Source organism: Scatophagus argus, chromosome 16, assembly GCF_020382885.2.
Source record: "Scatophagus argus isolate fScaArg1 chromosome 16, fScaArg1.pri, whole genome shotgun sequence".
Lineage (NCBI taxonomy): Eukaryota > Metazoa > Chordata > Actinopteri > Scatophagidae > Scatophagus > Scatophagus argus.
In genome coordinates, this window is record NC_058508.1 from 8,343,072 (window position 1) to 8,363,712 (window position 20,641).

General features: G+C 41.9%; 1 protein-coding gene across 4 annotated transcripts in view; it reads right to left on the bottom strand.

Annotated features, from left to right (window-relative positions):
- The window catches only part of LOC124073175 (trinucleotide repeat-containing gene 6A protein-like), a 33,335-nt gene that overhangs the window by 6,879 nt on the left and 5,815 nt on the right, over positions 1–20,641 (bottom strand). For 2 of the 4 annotated variants that reach the window (XM_046415204.1, XM_046415205.1), the window contains exons 3-14: positions 17,232–17,331; positions 10,485–10,799; positions 9,658–9,705; positions 6,499–8,538; positions 6,185–6,380; positions 5,514–5,986; positions 5,192–5,323; positions 4,951–5,112; positions 2,328–2,516; positions 1,943–2,103; positions 1,672–1,749; positions 1,308–1,475 (exon numbers count right to left, since the gene is read on the bottom strand). In XM_046415204.1, the coding sequence (XP_046271160.1) occupies positions 1,308–1,475; positions 1,672–1,749; positions 1,943–2,103; positions 2,328–2,516; positions 4,951–5,112; positions 5,192–5,323; positions 5,514–5,986; positions 6,185–6,380; positions 6,499–8,538; positions 9,658–9,703 (3,645 nt within the window). In that variant the 5' untranslated portion in view covers positions 9,704–9,705; positions 10,485–10,799; positions 17,232–17,331. The remainder of the gene's footprint in view (positions 1–1,307; positions 1,476–1,671; positions 1,750–1,942; positions 2,104–2,327; positions 2,517–4,950; positions 5,113–5,191; positions 5,324–5,513; positions 5,987–6,184; positions 6,381–6,498; positions 8,539–9,657; positions 9,706–10,484; positions 10,800–17,231; positions 17,332–20,641) is intronic. The other 2 variants (XM_046415208.1, XM_046415209.1) reach the window with 2 other exon arrangements.

Sequence of the window (20,641 nt, forward strand, 5' to 3'; positions counted from 1 at the left end):
AACTTAGAACAAACTTGAAAAGCCGTTTCTTCATTCATAATGATGGTCCAGTGACTTTGTGACGACAGGCTTTTGAGTCAACTCAGTGGCGCATGTAATCACAAATGAAACGTCCGAAATAAGAGTTTTAATAATATGTGATGGGTAACCTGCTAGAATCATATAGAAAACACTTCTTATTGTTGGTACTGTATCTTAGGGTAGGAAGCTCAAGACCTCAAGACAACAACCTCTTCATACTTCTACACTCACCTGCCGAGCACCACCCAGGCTAGAGTGGGCAGTAGACGGCCCAGAGTCGAGACAGGGGATAGGCTGAGCAGAATTGGAAGGGGAGAAACTCATGCTTTGATTGGAGGAGAGCTCATCAGAAGTTTGACTATCATAAGCAGAGGGGGAAACAGACAGCTGTAGAAGCAAGGCCAGGTGCACAGCAGATGGACGGCAAGCACAGAGGGACAGGAAGCACACCAGCAGCCATAGAAGTGCAGAGAGGGAAGGACAAAAGAAGGAAAAAGAGTTAATTTTGAATAAGAAGTCTGTGTGTGTGTGGGGGGGGGGGGGGGACGACAGGAAGTAATGTGAGGGCCGAGGAAACAATGAGAGTGAGAGTGAAAAGTGTAGGAAAGCATGAAAGTGTAGTAGAGAAGGAAGTAGTAGAGAGAAGGAGAGTGCAGTAGAAAAAGACAAGGTCACACCAGAGGATGGGAGTCAGGAAAGAAATAGAAAGAAGAGACAAGCAGTGTTCAATGCAGAAGGAAAAGCAGCAAAGCCAAACAAAACCACAGCAGCTTTGTACAGAACTACCTAAAGGAATGAATCATTGCCACAGAACTACAAATCACTTGCAAAACTACCAATTGTTTTTACAATTCAGCTTGTAAAAGCGCATATTTTCCATTTGCTCTTGTTGTTCCGAAGTGCCAAAGCCTAACAATTCAGAATGATGAGATGCTTCACGCAAACAGCAAGTATCAAAACATGCCATCCAACGGTAAACGCATCAAATGCAGTGTGTTAGAACAACCACTAGGGGGCACTACAGGACTAAGACACAACTACCCAGACAGACAACTGAGGCAGATTATACACAAGGGACTCTCTTCCATATCCACCTCATAAGCACAACAATCCAGACAGACTGAGCAAACTTCTGTCTAAAAACGCTGCTTGTAAATAGTGTGTAAATGCAGATGTGCCCCACCTGCTGTGTTCTGTATTTCCCTTCCTATATTTCCAAGGTGTGTTATGTGAACTTTTCCTTACACCTACCAACAGAATACTAGAGATTCAAGGTTTCTGCATACCTTGTCATAGTAAGGGCTGCGATCCATGGCAGACTCCTTGTGGAGCTGGTGTCGAGATCCAGGGTTCTTCCCCATTACTCCATTGAAGTCTCCCATACTGCCCATGTCCATACGTTTGTCCTGCACCATCCCTGCTCCTGTCTTCATGGAGTCGTCAGGTGAGTCTCTCTGCAAAGGGATAAACAAAGAAATGGGATTATAGAGACAAAAAAGCATAAATGTTTCATTCAATGAATATTATGTATTATGCAGCTGAAAAACTGAAACAAAGTTTGAAAAAATAAAGAAACAACTGTTTAAACTGTTTAAATTTAATTTTAAAATGAAGGAGAGCAACAGGAAAACAATGGGAAATAGTACTTACAGAAAAGTTCATGCTGTTGAACTGGTTGATGAAAGGTTTCATCCAGGGTTCATCCTGTTTATTGACTGGTTTGTTAATCTGAAACAATAAAATAATGAGCTTGAGAACCCCAAAGCAATAGTAGGGTTGTCTTTTTAACCACTTGGTTTTCAAGGGTTTCTAAGGAATCAAACACATTGATTTCTCAAAAGAGAACTCCAAACTTTAACCCGTGGATATCAATGTTTTCATGACTGGGATGAACAAGTGTGCAAAGCTATGGTGAACAAACCTTGTAGGAGCCTTTATGCTTGTAGTTCCAGGTGTTCTGGTCATGGGACCGGTTGTCCTGTTGGCTGTTGCTCCACATGCCAATCTCCACTTCCTCTTCCTGGTCCCAGCTATTGCCCATGGACACCTCCTCACCACACCAAGTCTCCATGGGCTTGGGACCTGGAGTTACAAAAAGGGCCAGGGAAGAAACTGAGTGCCAACAAGTGATTGTATACAGTTATATTGTCCCTTTCATGCACTTCCTGCAGATAAATTCTCTCCCCTGCTACTCTGCACTAAAGCCAGAGTTCAAGATCAGCCAGGACGGCTTATAGTTTGAACACATCATTTTACTCTTCAGATCCAAGTTTTTGGTGAATATTCACCTTCAAGTGTGCACCTACCAGACTTGTGCTGGCCACCCCATCCAGATCCAGACTCTCGGCTACCCCTACTGGGTTCATCCCAGTTGGAGCTGGTGTCCATGGGTTTCCCCCAGGCAGATGTACCATTGTCCACTGTCACAGGTGGAGCAGTGGCAGGCTCTCCCCATGTCGAGGACTCCTTCTGCTGAGGGTAGGGCTCACCCCAACCTACATGAAAGGAGGGAGATAGCCTTTAAAATGGGGACATGGTGTTGTCTTAAAGCAAAAGCTTTCTGCATTTCTTTATCATCATCATTATGCTAAGACACAAATCAGAAGCCCTAAAACTAAAATACACACAGAGAGGAGAACAAAAATCATGTCTACCTATCCAGCAACAACATCACAATATTTCCACTGTCCTCACAAAATGAAAGGGTCTTATGACAATGCAAATCTAATGCCGCTTGCAGAAATCATGGTTTAAAAGTGATGCGAGAACCCCTAGATCCAACTACATGTTATTATAGTTACACATCATTCTGTATGTGTCTCAGGTAGTTCATTTGCTTTCCTCATTCAGAGAAGCCATATTAAGCTTGTTTGGATACTCAGTTGGAGAGTGGGTGGCATCATATGAAAAGATGTGACAACAGTGGCCCTTATTTAAATATGCAGATGAATACAATCTTTCTTGGGAGCCTATTCAGATGGTCATATTTACAATTATGCTGCAAGTTTATCTTATTTTTTCTTGTGGAATCAGAGAACAGAGCTCAAGGAGAGAGCCCTGATTATGTCCCTGGGGAACCCCGCATCACCTTGCTTATGTAAGTGTTGTTTACTTGAACTCCTGTGGGAATATAGATGTGTGCATGGGTCCCCATACACTTTCAAATGTGAGACTGTGTGTCCTCAGCTGAGTCCAAGTATGAGTTCAAAAGGCTCCCATTACAGCTGACCACCCAGACCTGCTACTTTCTCCCTCCACAGGAGGCATTTGGGAAGATGCCAGGGATACCTTCCCATAAAAATAGGACAGATCACGGGGTGGCCTCGGGCTTCAGTGTCCCTCATATGACTGAGCATGCTCACAGAGAAGTACATAACACGAAATAAATAAATAAATACATATATACATGCACACACAGCTAAACATACAGGCAGATGTATATACACAAAAGGGGGCGAGAGTGCATCTAATGCTCACACATACCAATTAAACTGTAATCCTATCCTGCATCCATTGCCTGTCTCACCATCTATGTAGGTACATTAGTTGATCTAATCAAAGGTGGTTGAGAAACACAATATGTGTGTGCTTGTTTGACAAGTTGTATAAAAAGCAGATCTTCATGCACATCTGAAACACAGCGAACGACAAAACTGTTGTAACATGTTTATCTCATCATCTATTGTATTCGTCTACTCAATTTACCACCGTTTTCACCAACATCAGTACTTCAGTGTTTACAAAAATAAAACCAAATGAACTAAAACGAATTAACATCTACAGCCTCATAGTTTTTCTCAGCAGAGTAGCTGGCTAGTTTGCCCCACCCTTCCTTGCCATTCACTTTGCTGCTCTAGTTAGCTCACTGGACAGCAACCCTGAATTACCCATACAGCCCCTCCCCTCTGTCCCCCTTGTCAGCACACTTCTACAGAATAACCGCCATATTCTTTTTAGTTTTCCCCATCTTACATTGCAGCCATTCCTATTACTAAGTTACCAGACATCCTGCTCTATCACTCATGGTCTCTCACTCTCTCTCTTCTCTCTCTCTTTCTCTCAAACCCAACAAAAGCCAGTGTTTCAGTAAGTAGAACTGGCGGGTGAGAGAGAAAGGGAGGAGGAAAAAAAGGCGAATCAGTGGGGAGAGAGAGAGAGAAAAAAAAAAGAAAAATCGATGCTCTTAGCATTCCAAAGGGATGACTCAACCAGCTTTACAAAAAGCCCTCAACATAGCCGATACCATAGGGAAATGGGAGATAGAATGGCTGTAAGTGTTTGTTTTCTCTCTATGTGTTTGTGCAAATACTGCATTTGAGTACAACTGTGAATGTTTGTGCATCCACACTTTTTGTGTTTGTACTATCTAAATCCTTTTAAGACCTAATTTCAGCTATTTCAAAAAGTGTGTGTGGGTGGGTCTTGCACCTTTTCTATCCACTCTTAAGACTTACAGACTGCACCACAAGGTTTCCACTTATTTGCTCTCACCATTTTTGATAATGGCTCATCTAGCATTTTTATACCTGAATATGTAAGGAAACATAAAACAATGTAAAAAAGATTCATTTGCAAGCTAATGCAACCTAGTGTTAGTGCATACTGACAGAAGAGGATGATGAAAGTGTCCCTGCAGGCTTAACACCAGAAAATGTAAATAATAACAAGGTCTGTTGTAACCGGGCAGACTATAAAAGAAGCAAGTGTGACTCAGTGTTCAAATCATTCCTTTTTCCACATGTACGCACGTGTTAGAGTTGTGTGGGCATGTGCATAAGCATTTTGTACACCAGCCTATAAAGCTGTGTGACTGGTGAAACTGGTGTGCTTAAGTTTATTTATTACTTATTTAGTCTATATACAGCACTTACAAATTAAAATATTAGTAAGAACAGCCAATTACTCCGGCTTCTGCCCATTCCAGCTTACCAGAACTGCAGCTTTTGTCCTGGACAATAGGCTGCATGGGCTGAGGGGGATGTTTCGAGCTGTGTGATGGGTTGGACTGGTGTTGAGAAGTTGGGCCCATGGCCTCCTGGTCTGACTGGCCAGCCCTGTTCCACATATTGACAGATCCACCGCTGTATTTACCTAGGAACAAGGTTTAATTTTATATGATTTTTCAGGCTTTCTTTCTTTTGAAGAAGTTTATAGTGAGCTGAGTGCTTACCAGGGTCTCCCCAAGCTGCTGTTCCATCATCAATCTCCATTCTCCGACGAATGGACTCAGGAGAAGGCTCTTCCCACCCAGTTGCCACTTCCTCCTTCTGACCTACTGTGGGCATTGGGCCTCCAAGCCAGCCTGATAGAAGAACAAACATTAAAAGTGATTCGTCAGTTGTATGTCCTCCCACTTTCATGGTATACAGTGGCAAAGAAGACACAATGCCGTTTCAGTTTTGGTGTCCTTAATAAATGTCTGGGCACCCAACTAAACAGGAGTTGTCAATAAATACAGGAAAAAGATCTTGATCTTGAAAAATCAATACTACCTGTGGGCTTGCTAGGACCTTGATTGCCTCTGGGCGTGTTGGATTCAGGACCTTTTCCCCAATCACTGGAGGGCTTGGGACTGGGTTCACCCCAGTTCTGAGTTCCTTGGTTGTTCTTCACTGGCTCACCCCAGCCCTGACTGTTACTCTGAGAACTGGGTTTGTGGACTAGGTCAGCCCAGTTGGAACCTGGGTTTGGAGTGTTCTGGTCTGGAGTATTTGATCCTCCACTCCCTCCCCAGGTGTTGCTGCTGCTAGTGTTGGTTCGGCTTGGCTCGCTCCAACATCCAGAGCCAGATCGGTCACTGTCGCTGTCCCAGCCCACGGAGCCTGCACCTTTCTGGGGCTCCCCCCAGTGGTTGTTTGCCCCTGGTCGTGCACCATCTCCGCCATTACCCCAACCTTCACTTCCATTTCCACCACTGGAACCCCAGCCTTGCTGCGGTTTGGGCGCATTACTCCATGTATTGGACCTAAACAAAGGCAATAAAAGTGTTCAGCAAATAATATACAAGGTAGGTAATAACGGTTGAAGAAAAAAAAAAAAGCAGAGAAAATAAGAAACTTTGAAAATGAATGCAGTTAGGCCTAACAAAACTGAGAGGGAAAAAAAAAAATCACATCTTGATTACATTTACAGCAAATAATATTTCTACATCAGGATTTCTTACCTGTCATCTTTGTTAACATTATTGCTCCAGGTGTTACTGGTATTGTTGCTTCCCTTGTAGCTGGATCCATCATCCCAGCCACTCTGTCCACTTCCTCCATTTGCTGGGACTTTGCTGTCCCACCCAGAGCTTGGTCGCTCTCCCCAGCCAGAGCCTCCTGTACCTGAGCCTGCACTGCCTGGCCCACCCCCCCAACCTGCAAGTAGAACAAAAGTGAGATCCATTTTTAGTTTATTTGTGTATTCTGCAATACAATTTTTTGTTCTAAACTTCAGTATTGCTGTTGCTGAAATTCATACATGTTATCACCCTACCTCCAGAGGTCTGGGAGGGAGCTGCCGGTGATGCTGTGCCCCAACCGGAGCCTCCACAGCTCTGATTTTTTTCGTCTCCTCTGGGACCCTGGCGCTGATTGTTTGAAGTAGAAGTGACGTCCCAGGCAGTGTTTTGCCGTATGGGTGTCTGTCCCCATCCACTGTTTGATAGAACCCTTGGGTCCAAATCAGCACGGGACACAGCTGGCAGTACTGATGTAGTTCCTTTTCTGCGATTTCCCCCTTTTGGATGGCTGATGTCTCTGTCTGAACTGGAACGGCCTCCAGAGCTCTCTCCGCTTCCCTCACTTCCTCCAGAGCGACCCCAGCCACCAGAAACACTTCCCAGGCCATGGGATCCACCTCCTCCTCCACCTCCCATACCCATTGCATCATCCTCCAAGCTCTTCCAGCCGTTGTTGGCAGAGTTTCCTTTATGACTTCCAGCATCTGAATGGTTGTTACCAGGAGCTGCTGATCCCCATTCTCCATTTGACATGTTGTTAGATGTAGAAGAGGATGATGAGGACGAAGAAGAAGATGATGCGCTGCTCCCCCAGGGGCGTGGTATCCCTGTTGGAGGGCCCATTGTAGTTTGGTTGCCATTTCCTGGTGTCTGGCCTGCAGAGCTGGGGATCTGATTTGAGCCAATATCCCAGGACAAATTACTCTGGGGTTGGTTTGGGTTATTGGTGGGCCCCTGGTCCCAGCGTGGGGCCCCAGTGTTATTGTGGTTATTATTACTCTTGTAAGCAGCAGTAGAGGAAATTTGGGGGTTCCCAGCCTGCATTAAGGCAGGATTTTGGGGGTTCACAGTGTCTACATTTGGATGGCCCTTGTCTCCAGGGTAGGTAGTTGCGCCCCAAGACGTACCGAAGGCCCCAGGACCACCCAGTTCTCCTTGTCGGTGCTGGGGGGCTGATGAGGGGTTTCCATTGGCCAGTGGAGCCCCATTCCCTCCTCCAATAGAGCCCCAAGAACAATCCCCACTGAGCTGGGGTGAGGCGGTAGAGTTTGGTGGACTAGAGGTCATTGTGGCATTAGTAGTAGTAGTAGTAGTATTCATCATGATAGTGTTATTTGGTCCATTGGATTCAGTGTTAAGGGTGGTAGGCTGTAGGCTACCATTTCCACTGTTGCTGCTTCCTAACACCTTGCTGCTTGCTGTACCATTATTCACATCAGTGTCTTCCATCATACTGCTGTTGTTTGGAGCTGCCATGCTACCCCAGCCCAACATCGGGCCCTGCTGGGGAGCTAGACCCAGTTTAGAGCTCATCCCCTGGGCCTGTGGAGGACGCTGGCCCTGGGACACTGGGCCTGGGGTTGGATTCTGCGGCCAGGCACCATGGTTGGCATTTGGGTTTAAAGTGTTTGGGTTTAACCCTCCATTGATGCAGGGGGTGCTTCCGCCAGCAGTGATCATGTTGCTGCCTGACTGTGAGCCCCATACACCACTGTTATTGACGGGTTTGTTGTGGTTACCCATGTTATTGCTGCCAATACTGCTGGACCCAGCCACAGAGTAGTGGGAGGGGCCGGTGACATTATTATTTCCATTATTTGAACCGCTCACGGTTCCCATACCTCCACCCATTACCTGACGATTGTTGCCATTGCTATCTCCATTCACAGACACGCCAACCATCATGGCAGAAGTCACCATAGAAGAGGAGGGGGAAGAAGCTGTAGAAGACACAGAGGAAGAAGCATTTGCTGACATCATCATCACTGTTGTCACAGCGGCAAGGTTTTTCTCTGAGCCGATCGAGGAGCTAGAGTCTGCGTCCATGCATTCTGATGCCAACTCAGGGTCTGATCCTGACCCACAGCCAGACGAGGAAGAAGAGGAGGAGCAAGAGAATGAAGAGGAGGAGGGAGGCCAGACAGAAGAGTTAGTTGAAGAAGAGTTGTTGGGTTTGTCAGTGCTTCCGTCCACTAGGACTTTGCCCCAGTTGCTGTTGCTGTCACTGCTGCAGGGAGAGCCAGAGGACCAGGGGGAAGGCTCATACTGGGGATCCAAGCCAGGATGCTCCAGACCTGGTGAAAGAGGGTGGACATGGACCAGGGGTACTGTTAGATTGGAGATTCAAATTTTAGAGAAATCTGAGAGTAAGGGTAAGCTAACCCAAGCATTCAAGAAAAGGTGCTATTTCATCGTCATAAAGGACATGACAATTAGATGTGCAGCACTAAATTAAACAGCAGGTGTGGCTTAAATTCCCTTTATTCACTGTTGCTTTAATGTTTTTCTATTCCCTGCAACCATCAGCTGCTCAACCGTTCTGGATGTGATCAGTGCCAGGTCTGAGCCTGGACACAGCTGCCACCATTTTGTCACCACAGCAGGACCCAAAAGCATGCCAAATCTATAAACTAGGATTCAGGGAGGCGAAAGACAACCATCAGCAGGAGAGATGAAGGGCATAGGGGAAATGGTAACTGAGTGTGAAAAGAGGGAGTGAGGGGTGAAGGTGACAGCAACAGAAATGATTTGGATCTGGTTTATATCTGGATCTGGATTGGTTTACACATTCAAATTTATTGCCAGATATATATTTTTTATTTCACATTTGTTCTGCTTTACAATAAACCTTAAGCAACAGAAAGAAAACATTCCAGGAGCTCTGCAGTTAAGTAATTAGCCTTGGATTAGAGAGCAGACATTTGAAACAAAGCAAATCAATCTCTCTCAGAGAGGGCAGCACACCCACAGCACTGGCTCTGGGGTAGCTCAGCACCATTTTATTATTTGAATACCATCTTTTATTTGACAGTTCATGCTTTTCTTTCAGTCATGACAACATCTACTGCTTATTTTTTTGCTGGTTTCTTCATCAGAAAACAACTATGACGGGTTGCCCGTCTCTGGGTCTTTCACACTTAATGAGTCTCTCACTTTCAACTTGATCGCCAGTTCTCTTTGGTGCTTATCGTGTTCACTTACCTAGTCTCCTCCCCTTTCACCCTCTCACACCCACTTTCTCACCCACTCATCTGTCTCCCAGTCTTTCTAATAGGACATGAATAAAATGCATCATCTGTCAAGGTCAGGTCAAACTAAGACTACCTATTCTACCGATGACAAAGTAGAGAGTAGGAGCCAGTAAGACTGAGAAAAAGAAATGCAGAATGGGGAAAGAAGGAATGTGTGGTCACCTGTTTGATTAGGGGAGTGGCTGACGGAATCCCGAATGGGAGCCATGCCTGGAAACAGAGAGGGGAAAGACTGTCAAACAGAGTTAGGTGAGTTAGAGACAGAACCAGAAATCAAACACAGAGTGGAGATGCTAGAAACAGTTAGACAGTTGGACAGATAGGACATTCAATGAGAGACAAGCAAACAGATAAGAAAGGATTTAACTTAAGAGGGAGCTCGCAAGTAGAAGAGCATTAGTGGACAGACCCTGCTTTTAGATACACCCATGTTGGTAGTTTCAATTGGTTATCCATATTACATTTAAAATAAGCAATAAGTAACGTGTTTAATTTTCAGTGAGTGCCGAACAGCATATTCTCAATTAGGTTTTTTCTCTTTTAGTACAGTATGACTGAACACTATCAAATTATGTCCCACTTAGTTTGCTGAATATTGCATTTCTGATAACAATGCAGACTGAAACTAATCTGCACGTATTTCAAAAACCTCAGTAAATTATAAACAAACTGCAAAAGATTTCTTAAAATGTGTATTTACAAAAACAATTTCAAATTCTTGGTGAATCATGTTTAGGATGCCAGACTAGATTAATTAAGTTAATTTCTAATTATTTGGGTTACAAGTAGAAACTCTTCAGAAGCTATGAGCAAGAGCACACCCACATTTTAACATTTATTACCGTTTTGTTGCTTATCCAAGGATGTGAGTACTACAGTGTGTTTGTGTAGGCTAGTGTCCCTGTATGTGTTTACAGATACGAACAGTTCTAACTGAATGTAATTCACTGTTGTTTGCTTGTGCTCTTTTCCTTCTTTTCTTAGTTTACCTGTGAGTGGGGCTGGTGGATGTGGCTCCTGTCTGGGCAGGAGGGTGTCCCGGGGTTGAGTGGAGAACAGGTGACCTCTGGTTCCCAGGTCGACAAAGGGGAGGTCAAAGATCGAAGCTAAGGAGGACACAGCCTCAAGGGTCTGAGGTGAAGAGGCAGGGCTTGTCAGAGCGGGCAGCAGGCTGATCAGGCCCCCTTGGCATTGCTAAGGACTGTACGTGTGAGCGTTTGTGTGTATAGGTGTATGTGTGGGGAGGGGGGAGGGGGGACGTGGTTTATATTTAGGACTCTGTCTTGAGTTGGTATACTCTGGCACTGCAGAAAAAGACAAAGAGACAAAAGAGAAGGATGGTTAGTTCAACATATTGTATGCCAATTATCAATAAATTCAAAGAAAATCATCGGTTTCGAAGCAACGCAATCACAACATCAACTGCAAAGCACAAATTTTTAAAGTGCTTTTAGAGGATTCAATAATGAATCAATAAATAAAAACAATGCCCTTTTTACTTTCTATACCTCTCAGGAAGCCCAGAAACAAAATGAAATTTATAGCACCACTGCAACTGTGATACATTATCAAACACAGTCTCACTTACAGGAAGGTCTGACTTGTTTAGCTATTGAAACTTAGCCTACTGATGTGCACACATCTACTCAAAGTAGATCCACATGTTCTCGCTTTAGGATATTAATATCTCTCCTCAGTCCTGCTTATGGTACACTGAAGTGTGAGGCAAGAATGTGGAGTCAACTAGCTTAGTCAGAAAAGTAGCATGAAGAAAAAGTTAGAGGGAAACTGATGACCCCACACACCTTCCCTTCTTGAGGGGGAAATCAGTATGTATGGGTTGCACTAGATTAGGGTTATACAACAGGCTTAAAGCTGACAACGTCAGCACTCGGACTCCATGGCAAGCAAGACCTCATGTCCATGAGCAGACGAAGAGAAGTAGTAACAAAGATAACAGATGACAGTGAGAGAGGGAGGTCAACATAATAAGAGGACGACGACAAAGGCAGGAATCATCAGAGAGAGAGAGGGACACCGACATCCTTCAGCAAAAGTGGACCAGTGTGTTTGACAGAAAGCTCTGTGTGTGTCTCCTGACATTTTCTTAGCGCAGGTTACCAAATGTGTTAGCTCTCTCTGCCTGCTGCTGCAGTACACAGACCTATTTATAAACCTTCTGTTCAAATAGCAACCACTCTGTTCACTAGCCAATATGATAAGAGAACAAACAAACCCACATGTGGACAACGAGCAAATGTGCAATGAAGCATGCATGTGTGGTACATTTGGAGCATATGTTTGTAAAGGTTATTAATTTTAATCTTCAATGTGGAGTGGCATATCATCCAAATACTGCAATTTATAGAGGAAAAGTTTCTAGACAACACACTCAGTGCCATAAAACCATATATAGTGTCCAGGTGCACTTAACTGAGGTGAAACTAGACATTTGTCAACTCACAACTCACTACCTAAACCCGGGCACAATGCCAGCATCTAAACATAAAGCCTGACAGAAGCTGCTTAGCAGCCCTCTGGAACCAACTGAAGCAAACAGCACATTGACATCGTTACAAAATACTCTCTCAAGAAAGTGGCCATAAAGTATTTTAAAGAAGATGAAGTACTATCAAAAGACAAGAAAACTAAGAAACAGAGTAGAAAGGTAGAGAACTGACTGTGGAATTGACCCTCTGGCAGCCGCAGCACTAAAAGGGTAACCCCATTCCAGCAAATGGAGTTGTTTACTTCATTGGATCTTGACTCAACCTTCCATGGAAAGACCACTGTCAAGCCTGATTCAAAGTGGCAGGGAAAACCACTTATCCTTATAAGGCAGTGCAAATGAAGTTATTGTAAAACACTTTATTTGAGCCATTATCAGCTGGCCATGTTTGTGGAAAACAATAATTTGCCTTTTAGTATTGTAATCTAAAATGAAATCATTTTCTATAAATTAAACTCCCTGCCTGTATTGGTCTACATAATACTGAGTATACATGTATTATATGTACAAAAGGCAAAACAATTAGTGAACTAATTGTTTAGTCTACAGAAGTCAGTAGCTAAATAATCACCAACCATTATGATATCAGCTAACTTTTTTTAAGTCATATCTTAAGTAAAATGCCTCATATTTGCTGGTTGTGAAGATCTGAGTGAGGATTTGGTCATTTTATTTGTGTTAAGTGATAGCAAGCTCCATAGTTTTAGGATCTGGATTATCTTTCAGACAAAGAAGCAATGTGATGTTATCAACAACGAAAATAAATCATTAGATGAAGCTCTAGTGACTATATACTGTATAACTGAACATTTCTAAAAATAATTCTCTACAGTATCCATTTTTTATACAGAAGGCCCATTTATTCATTTAGCTAGTAATTACAACAAACATCATATTTTTCAAACTTTTTCAAACTAACATTACTCAACCCTGGGGTGGATAAGCATGTTCTTTGCTGCTGCTCAGTACACAGAGTACAGGTTTGTTCCCCTTTTCCCCTGTCTCCATCTGAGAGCGGCTTTCATGAGGGCCCCTGGAGTTGGCAGCAGCTCGAGTGCTGCTATCATCTTACAGGCAGACAGAGCGCATTGAGGAGGGAGAGAGGGAATATAGGGACAAGACACAGAGTGTGGCTCAGGGGCAGAGAGAATGAGAAATGTGATGAACAGAATAGGGAAAAAATAGAAAACAGAGAGCTTAGGAGGTGAGATGAGAGAAATGAAATGTGAAGAAGAGACAAAGAAGCAGAGGGAAGAGAGGCTGTCACTGAAGTTGATGTGAGAGGAATGCAGCTGCAGCTTCTAACATGTATAAAAAGGAAAGAGGTCAACTTCTTCAAGTTAGCGGCATATGAACTCAGTACAATGTGTACTGCATTTAACAGAATAAAAAGCAAAGACACTGAAGAATGTGAAAGAGGCAAAGTGGCTTAATTCTGTTGATCCACTAATCTAGGATTCAGATGCAATTAAGTAATTTGACCCTGCTTTCCACCTTACATGTTACATAAGTCCTTTTTTGACAATACTGCCATAAAGACCGGTCACCATTACATCAGCTTTTCTTTTTCACACTGAGCTGGACATAATGCTACCCCAGTGTGTGATCTGACGTAGCGTGCTGACGTTCAGGACGCAAAAGAGGTATGAGGATGTTTAACACAACGGCATCGGAGTATGGCATGTACAACAACAAGGATAAATATCTGGTAGTCTGATATAAATAAAAAAAATGTAAATTATAGAATCAAAACTGCAACAACAGAAAATGAGACACTGCATGTTTTAGGCTCAGAGATAAGTGATACCAAATAATTACTGGACAACCTACAAATGGAAAAAAGTGAATTTTCCAAGTTCACCACTGTTTGAGGTGTTCAAAACACCACATGCAGTGTCAACTGAAAATTGCTTTTAGATAAAGGCACTTTTCATTTTTCCTGCTGTTGCTATGCAACTGCAAAATCCATCTGAAGCAAGGTGCTTTGTTGCCAAAAGCTGACATATTCTTTAACATCATTAGTATGCCAGTAAAACACATCAGACCTTCAGCAATAAAACTGAATATGAAAAATTTCCATTTTATTTCAAACCTTTATTTTACCTTTATTTTACCCCACTGAAATTAAAATCTCTTTCACAAGAGAGACCTGGCCAAGATAGTACACACAAATCCCAACATACTAAAACAAATACAACACATTATATACCAAAATCATTTAAGTGGCAGTCAAGAAAAGAAAAACAATCACATGCCTCCTTAACCACATTTATAATAATGCCCTTAAATGTGTTAATGGATACAAATCATTGCAATTTTAGACATTTTTGCAGTTTATTCCATGACTAAGGTGCATACTATGAAAACACTGTTTCCCCAAATTCGTCAAAACCTAAGGCAAATTAAAAAGAAACCACTCGAAAGAACGTAACTCATAACTCCCAAAATAGTTGCACTAAGAGTGCAACAGGTATAGAAAGTACACATATGCAACATGACACGGATTTGGCCATACAGTTAGTCCTGGTATAAGAAGTGGATGGGAAAATAGAGAAAAAGTACAGCATATCTGACAAAGGCTATATAAGAGAAAACATTCCTCAAATATGGACATGGCGCCTCAACCTCTGATCTCAGCTCCATAACACCGTTAGAAGATCTGCACAAGCACATTGTCGAATATAACTCAAACCCATGGACATGTTTGCTCAAGAGGGTATAGCAAAGCCTTTCTTAATTTTGAGGGCTGCATTGCTGCCTTTTTATCCTGTATAAATATTATACACACAGACCGCATCATTAGAAAATTAAGTAACAAGTTTAACGGCTAATATTTAAATTCAGTTTAATTCAATCCTCAGAACAAACCAATTCCAAATCTATTCTTTAGAGCTGTACTAACCAGCACAGGGGCTCTTTAGGGAAGACCCTGTTGCCATGTCAACATTCCTAAACACTCCCGATTCCTCTGGGCTTGTCCAAGCAAGGTGACATCAACACAAGAAGCACATACTAGTGCCCCCCCTCCTCTAGTATGAACTACTTGAAAAGCTGACGGAAAAGAAAGCAGACTGCGTCTTTCCTGCTTTAACTCACTGTTTCACGTGATACCAACATAAAAGACTGACGAGCATGAGGAAGTATTCAGACATTTACTGGAGTGCAGGTGTTGTTGTGCTTCAAGTCAGCAGCCATTTTTTTTAAAACAGTATGCAGAATGAGAGATTACATGTGCAGTGTGAGTGTGCACGAGCAGATAAGCACACTTGTCACATAGTTCATCACAGTCACATCAGTTTTGGGAGGGGTTTGGAGGCGGACCCACCCACCCACACACACACAACAAACTCGAATCAAGGGCAATGTGCACACAAGCACAAGCTTTAGTTTTTGCTTATGACTCATTGGCTGGTTTGTCCATTATCCAGTCATCCATTTGACTTTAGAGCTACCTGTCCACCCACACCCAAGTTGGTAGTGGTTGCCACCAGGCACGCTCAGGAGCTTTATCTACCTATGCACCTTACAAATAGTTGATAATTAGTCAGCAGATTTGTTGGTTTGTCATTTTCTGGATACTGGACTGAATGATGTCATTAGCAGATATTCCAGGAGTTAAGCATGATTTTTGTTTAATATGCAACAACACCTATCAAGGCTATATATCACCTATCAGGTTTACAGAAGTTCCAATTACTCTAGGTTGCTTATGGATTAAAAAGCAAGTCATAATTCATTATTTTTCTCTTTTCTAGAAGTCACGTAAGAGATTTCATTTGCCGGTTTCAATCATACTGATGATCACACTATCCACGTTTACGTTTGTTTTGTTGCCTGATACAGAATTAACAACAAAAAGTGCCGCTGAGGAATCTAAATAATGAGATGCACTAACATTACTGAGTACAAGTTCATTCTTTAGGTTGTTATATTGTGTTTTTTTTCTTAGCAGTCTTAATGAATAAGGTAGCAACTATTATTTGAATTTTCAGTTTCTTTTTTTTTTTTTACCCAAGGTCTTCACAAATGTTTGTTATGCCAGATATATAATCAAAAATTCCAAAGTATTTAGTTTACTACCAAATAACATCAAGAGAAGCTGGAAAACCTCACGTTTTAGAGACTTTGTGGCACTTTTGTTTGAAAAAAATTCAAAATTAATTAGTCATGCCAAAAAGTGCAGATTCATTATTGATGCAACTCCACTGCAACTCACATTCCTAAGATAAACAAACTGGTGCATGCAAAAGACCTTCTGACAACTGAGAGCAAATCAGTCCAGTAAGACACTGTGAAGCATAAAGTTTTTTTTTCAGGGGAACAATGATTGTAGTCTTGTTACTGTATTACTTTAATCTGGGGGAAAGCCCTTCCATGATGATAAACTGCTGTGCCATTTCACATTTTGGTACTAGAGACTTAAACTGTGAAGTACTCATCTGTTTGTACGAGTAAACATTACCACATCTAACAATATGGGAAGAGGGTGAGACCAGAAACACAACAGGACAGAGGTGGAGAGGGATGAAAACAAAATTGAGCGACAGAAAAAGCAACTGAAACATAAAGATACACTCAAAGTCAGAGATAAGACCCTATCAGACTTCCTGCTTTCATGACCTGACAGTAGTTTCAGATGTAACAGTAGCAGGCCCGTACAAACAGGACTCAGTGGAAACTGCAACGGCAATTCAAATGGAAAACTCTTCTACGTCACATGGCAAAGTACACCAACGCTGTCGTAAGAGCACAGCATACCGCGACAGACAAACAGACAACACAAACAGTGTAAAGGAAGAAAAAATGTTGGAAAAATAAACATCATCTTGAAATTCATGAAGGTATCGTGAGAGTTGGACGCTGCAGTACCCAGTGGTACATCGCTCATCAGATTAATAACTTTGTGTACGGTGAACAGAACTTGGTGCCCCAGAAGCAGCAGATGCAGATAAATGACCAAGCCTGAGTCCTCACAGAGAACAACTACTGTACCTTCGTAATGGTAAATAGCAAATCAAATTGCTAAAGCTACCGCCGAGCAACAGTATCATCTATTAAAAACTTGTAGTAGATTTTTATCATTAAAAAAAAACTCCCGTCCAAATTAAAGACTACAGTTAAATTACTTTTAAGTAAAATTAACAAAACGAGCCACTGGAATTCTTGTCTTGGACCTGGCCCATATACACAACTATCAAAAAGCTCCTGACAAGCCATGACCTCTCACCTTTTGACCAGACCTGTATCTTCTTAATCCTCCTTCCTTGTCAGACTCTCTGTCTCTCTCTCTCTTCCATCCACTGTTCTTCCCTCTATGGGTATGTTCCCTGTAGAACACAAAAAAATACCATTAACTTCATGGTAACTGGTATTGCATTATATGGTAAAATAACATTAGTGCTCATTGCTTGCTACTTTTTGTGTTTCAGGTTAACGCACTGGGATAAGCTAGTAGCCACCAAAACAAAAGATGAGTAATACAGAACAGACCTAGAATTGCCAGCTTGCTGTTGTATGCCTCTGTGCACCACTCAAGTTGCAGATTTACATTCACGTCTGTCCAGAATCATCTAAAATATGCAGTGACTGACGGAGAGTATCATCACATTCTGCAACGACAATCACCTGAAGCTCAATATCAGAGGAACTAATGAGCTTGCAGGTGGACTATGATGCTTTGCGTATGGATGTTGCTGCAAAGAAGCTACAAAATCCAAAACATGGCCGCTTCACACACATCTTCAACCTAGCAGCAAAGAAGAGCTATACAATCAGCAGTGTGTAGGTAGACACCTAAGATTTGGGTTATCAATCAACTATCAGCAGGAAAAAGCTGATGTTTGCTTGATCAGCCCACCAGTTGAGAGACAAATAATTGATTAAATTGAAAAATATTTAGCAATCTAATCCAAAATTAAAATAATCACTGGCCGAAGCCTTATATAAGTTTCTTTTTTAAGGTCTATGGTTGTGCTTTGGTCACAGGAATAGAGCAGTTTCACATTACTTATTGCCTGAAAGTGACACTTGCACCAATTCATATTGCCTGGCAACAACATGAAACAAGAAATCAGGTTGCACTATAAAAATAAGTGTACTTAAACATTTGTAATAAAATATTTTCATTGGCTGATTGGAATATTACTCATTTTGACTAACAAAAAAAAATCCTCTTCCTATAATGTCAGATGGGTTTGTAATCAGACAGTGGCTTCTCCCTCAGTCAGTGTCAAGTTGAGCTGCACTGGGTCCAGTGGGTTTGTCATTTAGACTGCAAGAGAAAGCTGCAGGCTGCAGTTTAATCTGATAATGGGATTACAGCACAGCACTTACCTTAGCTATAAACAGACAGACGTACAGAGATGCTGAAACAACTCAGGCAGACACCACGGCTGCAGGATTTAATGTATTTGGCATTTATTTTGCTAAATGCACAATGCCTTAAAGTAAGATTGAAACTTTGTTAGTGTGAATGAAAAGATTTAAGATGTAGCATTAAAAATGTAATAAGATGTTTAGTATCCTGGAATGATTTTTTGCATTAAATAGCTAAATGCACAGTGATCAAGACTTCTTTTTCACAGACTCATTTCTTTTCCATTTTCTTTTTAAAAAATGTGCCTAGGAAACAGGCAGAGACATCCGTTTTAGAATGCATCAAGTCATTAACATCAGCTGAAAATGATGTATAACTTATCATCACACCAGGGGGTATATTTACAATGGTGTTCAACAATATGCATTCTCATGCTCCCCCACTCCATTAGCTGGCTGATGTGCCCTTGAGCAAGGCACTTAACCCCCAAGTTGCACCTCAGGCGCTTGATAGTTGCAGCCCACTCCTCCTGGGTGTTTCACTGCATGTAATTTCCTGGGTGTTGCATGTGTGTTCAACTAAGGATGGGTTAAATGCGGAAGACAAATTCTGTGTGTGTATGTGAAAATATATATACTGCCAATAAAGCAATTCTTTTTCTAAAAACTGATTTGCAGCAGCATGCATTGCATTACACCATCATCAAAAGTCAGAAATGTTCAGTTTGTGTGTATGGGGGGGCTTACCTAAACTCTTCTGCCACGTGTTCAAATGACAGACGAAATCAGCTGTTTGCCTTAATCTGTTAAACTCAAACTAAACGCACAGACAGTTTTTCTCCCTTTTCCTGCTACCACCCTCAATCAGCACCCTCCACCCTCTGTCCACTCTCTGCCCCCCCCGGCCCCCTTTTTCTACCTCTTTCCAACCATCAAGTGCTTCAGCAGATGGTTCAACAACAACAGCAGCAGCAGAGCATGGTGGGGGCCCTCCTGGAGTGCACACATACACACCATGGACAGCATCTGTTTATGAATGGACTGACAATTGCCCATCCCCCGACAGCTACAGCTGACAAGGGAAGGGGGGGCACTGCGAGTCACCAAGAGCAAAAGACAGGATAAAGAAGAACAAGGCAGTCACAGCAGGGGGAGGGAAAGAAGAGGACAACAAAGTTGCAATTGCAAATATGTTTTATGATTTGCTTTGTCCTTTTCTAGAGTCAGGTGGCTCTGAAAACTAAAAAAATAAATAAATAAATAAATACAAAATAAGGAAACCAAATTCAATACAAGACCCTATCCTGCGTTTAAACAGCAAACATTTAATGTATATCTGAAGCAGACTCACTTAGGTTTAAGATGCTGAGACTTTTTCCCTGCAAGCACTTTAAGCACCATTAACTGTCAAAAAAAGCAGCAACATTTTTTAATACTTGGATAGTTTAGACATAGATTTACAATTTTGTGCAGCAAAAAACTACAGTACTTTTTTAAAAAACTGATTAATCTGTCAACTAATGAAAACCAATGACACACAAGATGTGTTAATTCTGCTTGTTATGTCTAATCAACACAACCAAACCCAATGATATTTTAATTTTATTTTACTTAGATGCAAACTCCGCGGGTCATTTGGTACTGGGTTGGACAGAAAGAATAAGTAACTTACATTATTTCCGTGTTATTGATTATCTGAGTCTGAACAATGTTTTATTTTGAAAAATAACCGGATTCTCTCCGTTACATCGGTCTATGACTCACTCTTGACACATCTCAAGACGCTTGTCTCGGTCACGTGATACGTTACCGCTAAAAATAAACCCACAAGCGAGCAAAATGAGTAAAAAACAAACGTCTCTGGAAAGGGGAAAGGCCCTAGATGGGACCGTTTCGTTACAAAGAAACAGGCTCAGGGCTGACACTGATTAAGCATTATGGTGAGTTGTATTTTTCATGCACTTTTTTTGTTTTTGCGGTGAAGAAGAAACATATTCACCAAGTTTAGCATATACAACACAGATATCAAACACACTGCTAAAATATTCTATATTCAGAGAAAGAATTTCAGGCCAAGTTACCTAGGGGGGATTGCTTCAACCAATGTAAAACACATCAGGTAAACTAAACTGAAAATGTACTTCAAAGCTCACAAACCAGAAAAAGTCAACTGATTTTTTTCCCCCAATAATCAGTCGATCACTTAATTTGTTTTCAGGCAAAAATACCAATTATTTGCTGATCATAGCAAACTAAAATCAATACTTCAGGATTATTAATGGGATAAAAACAGCAATATGGCATCTTTAACATGTTTTCTTC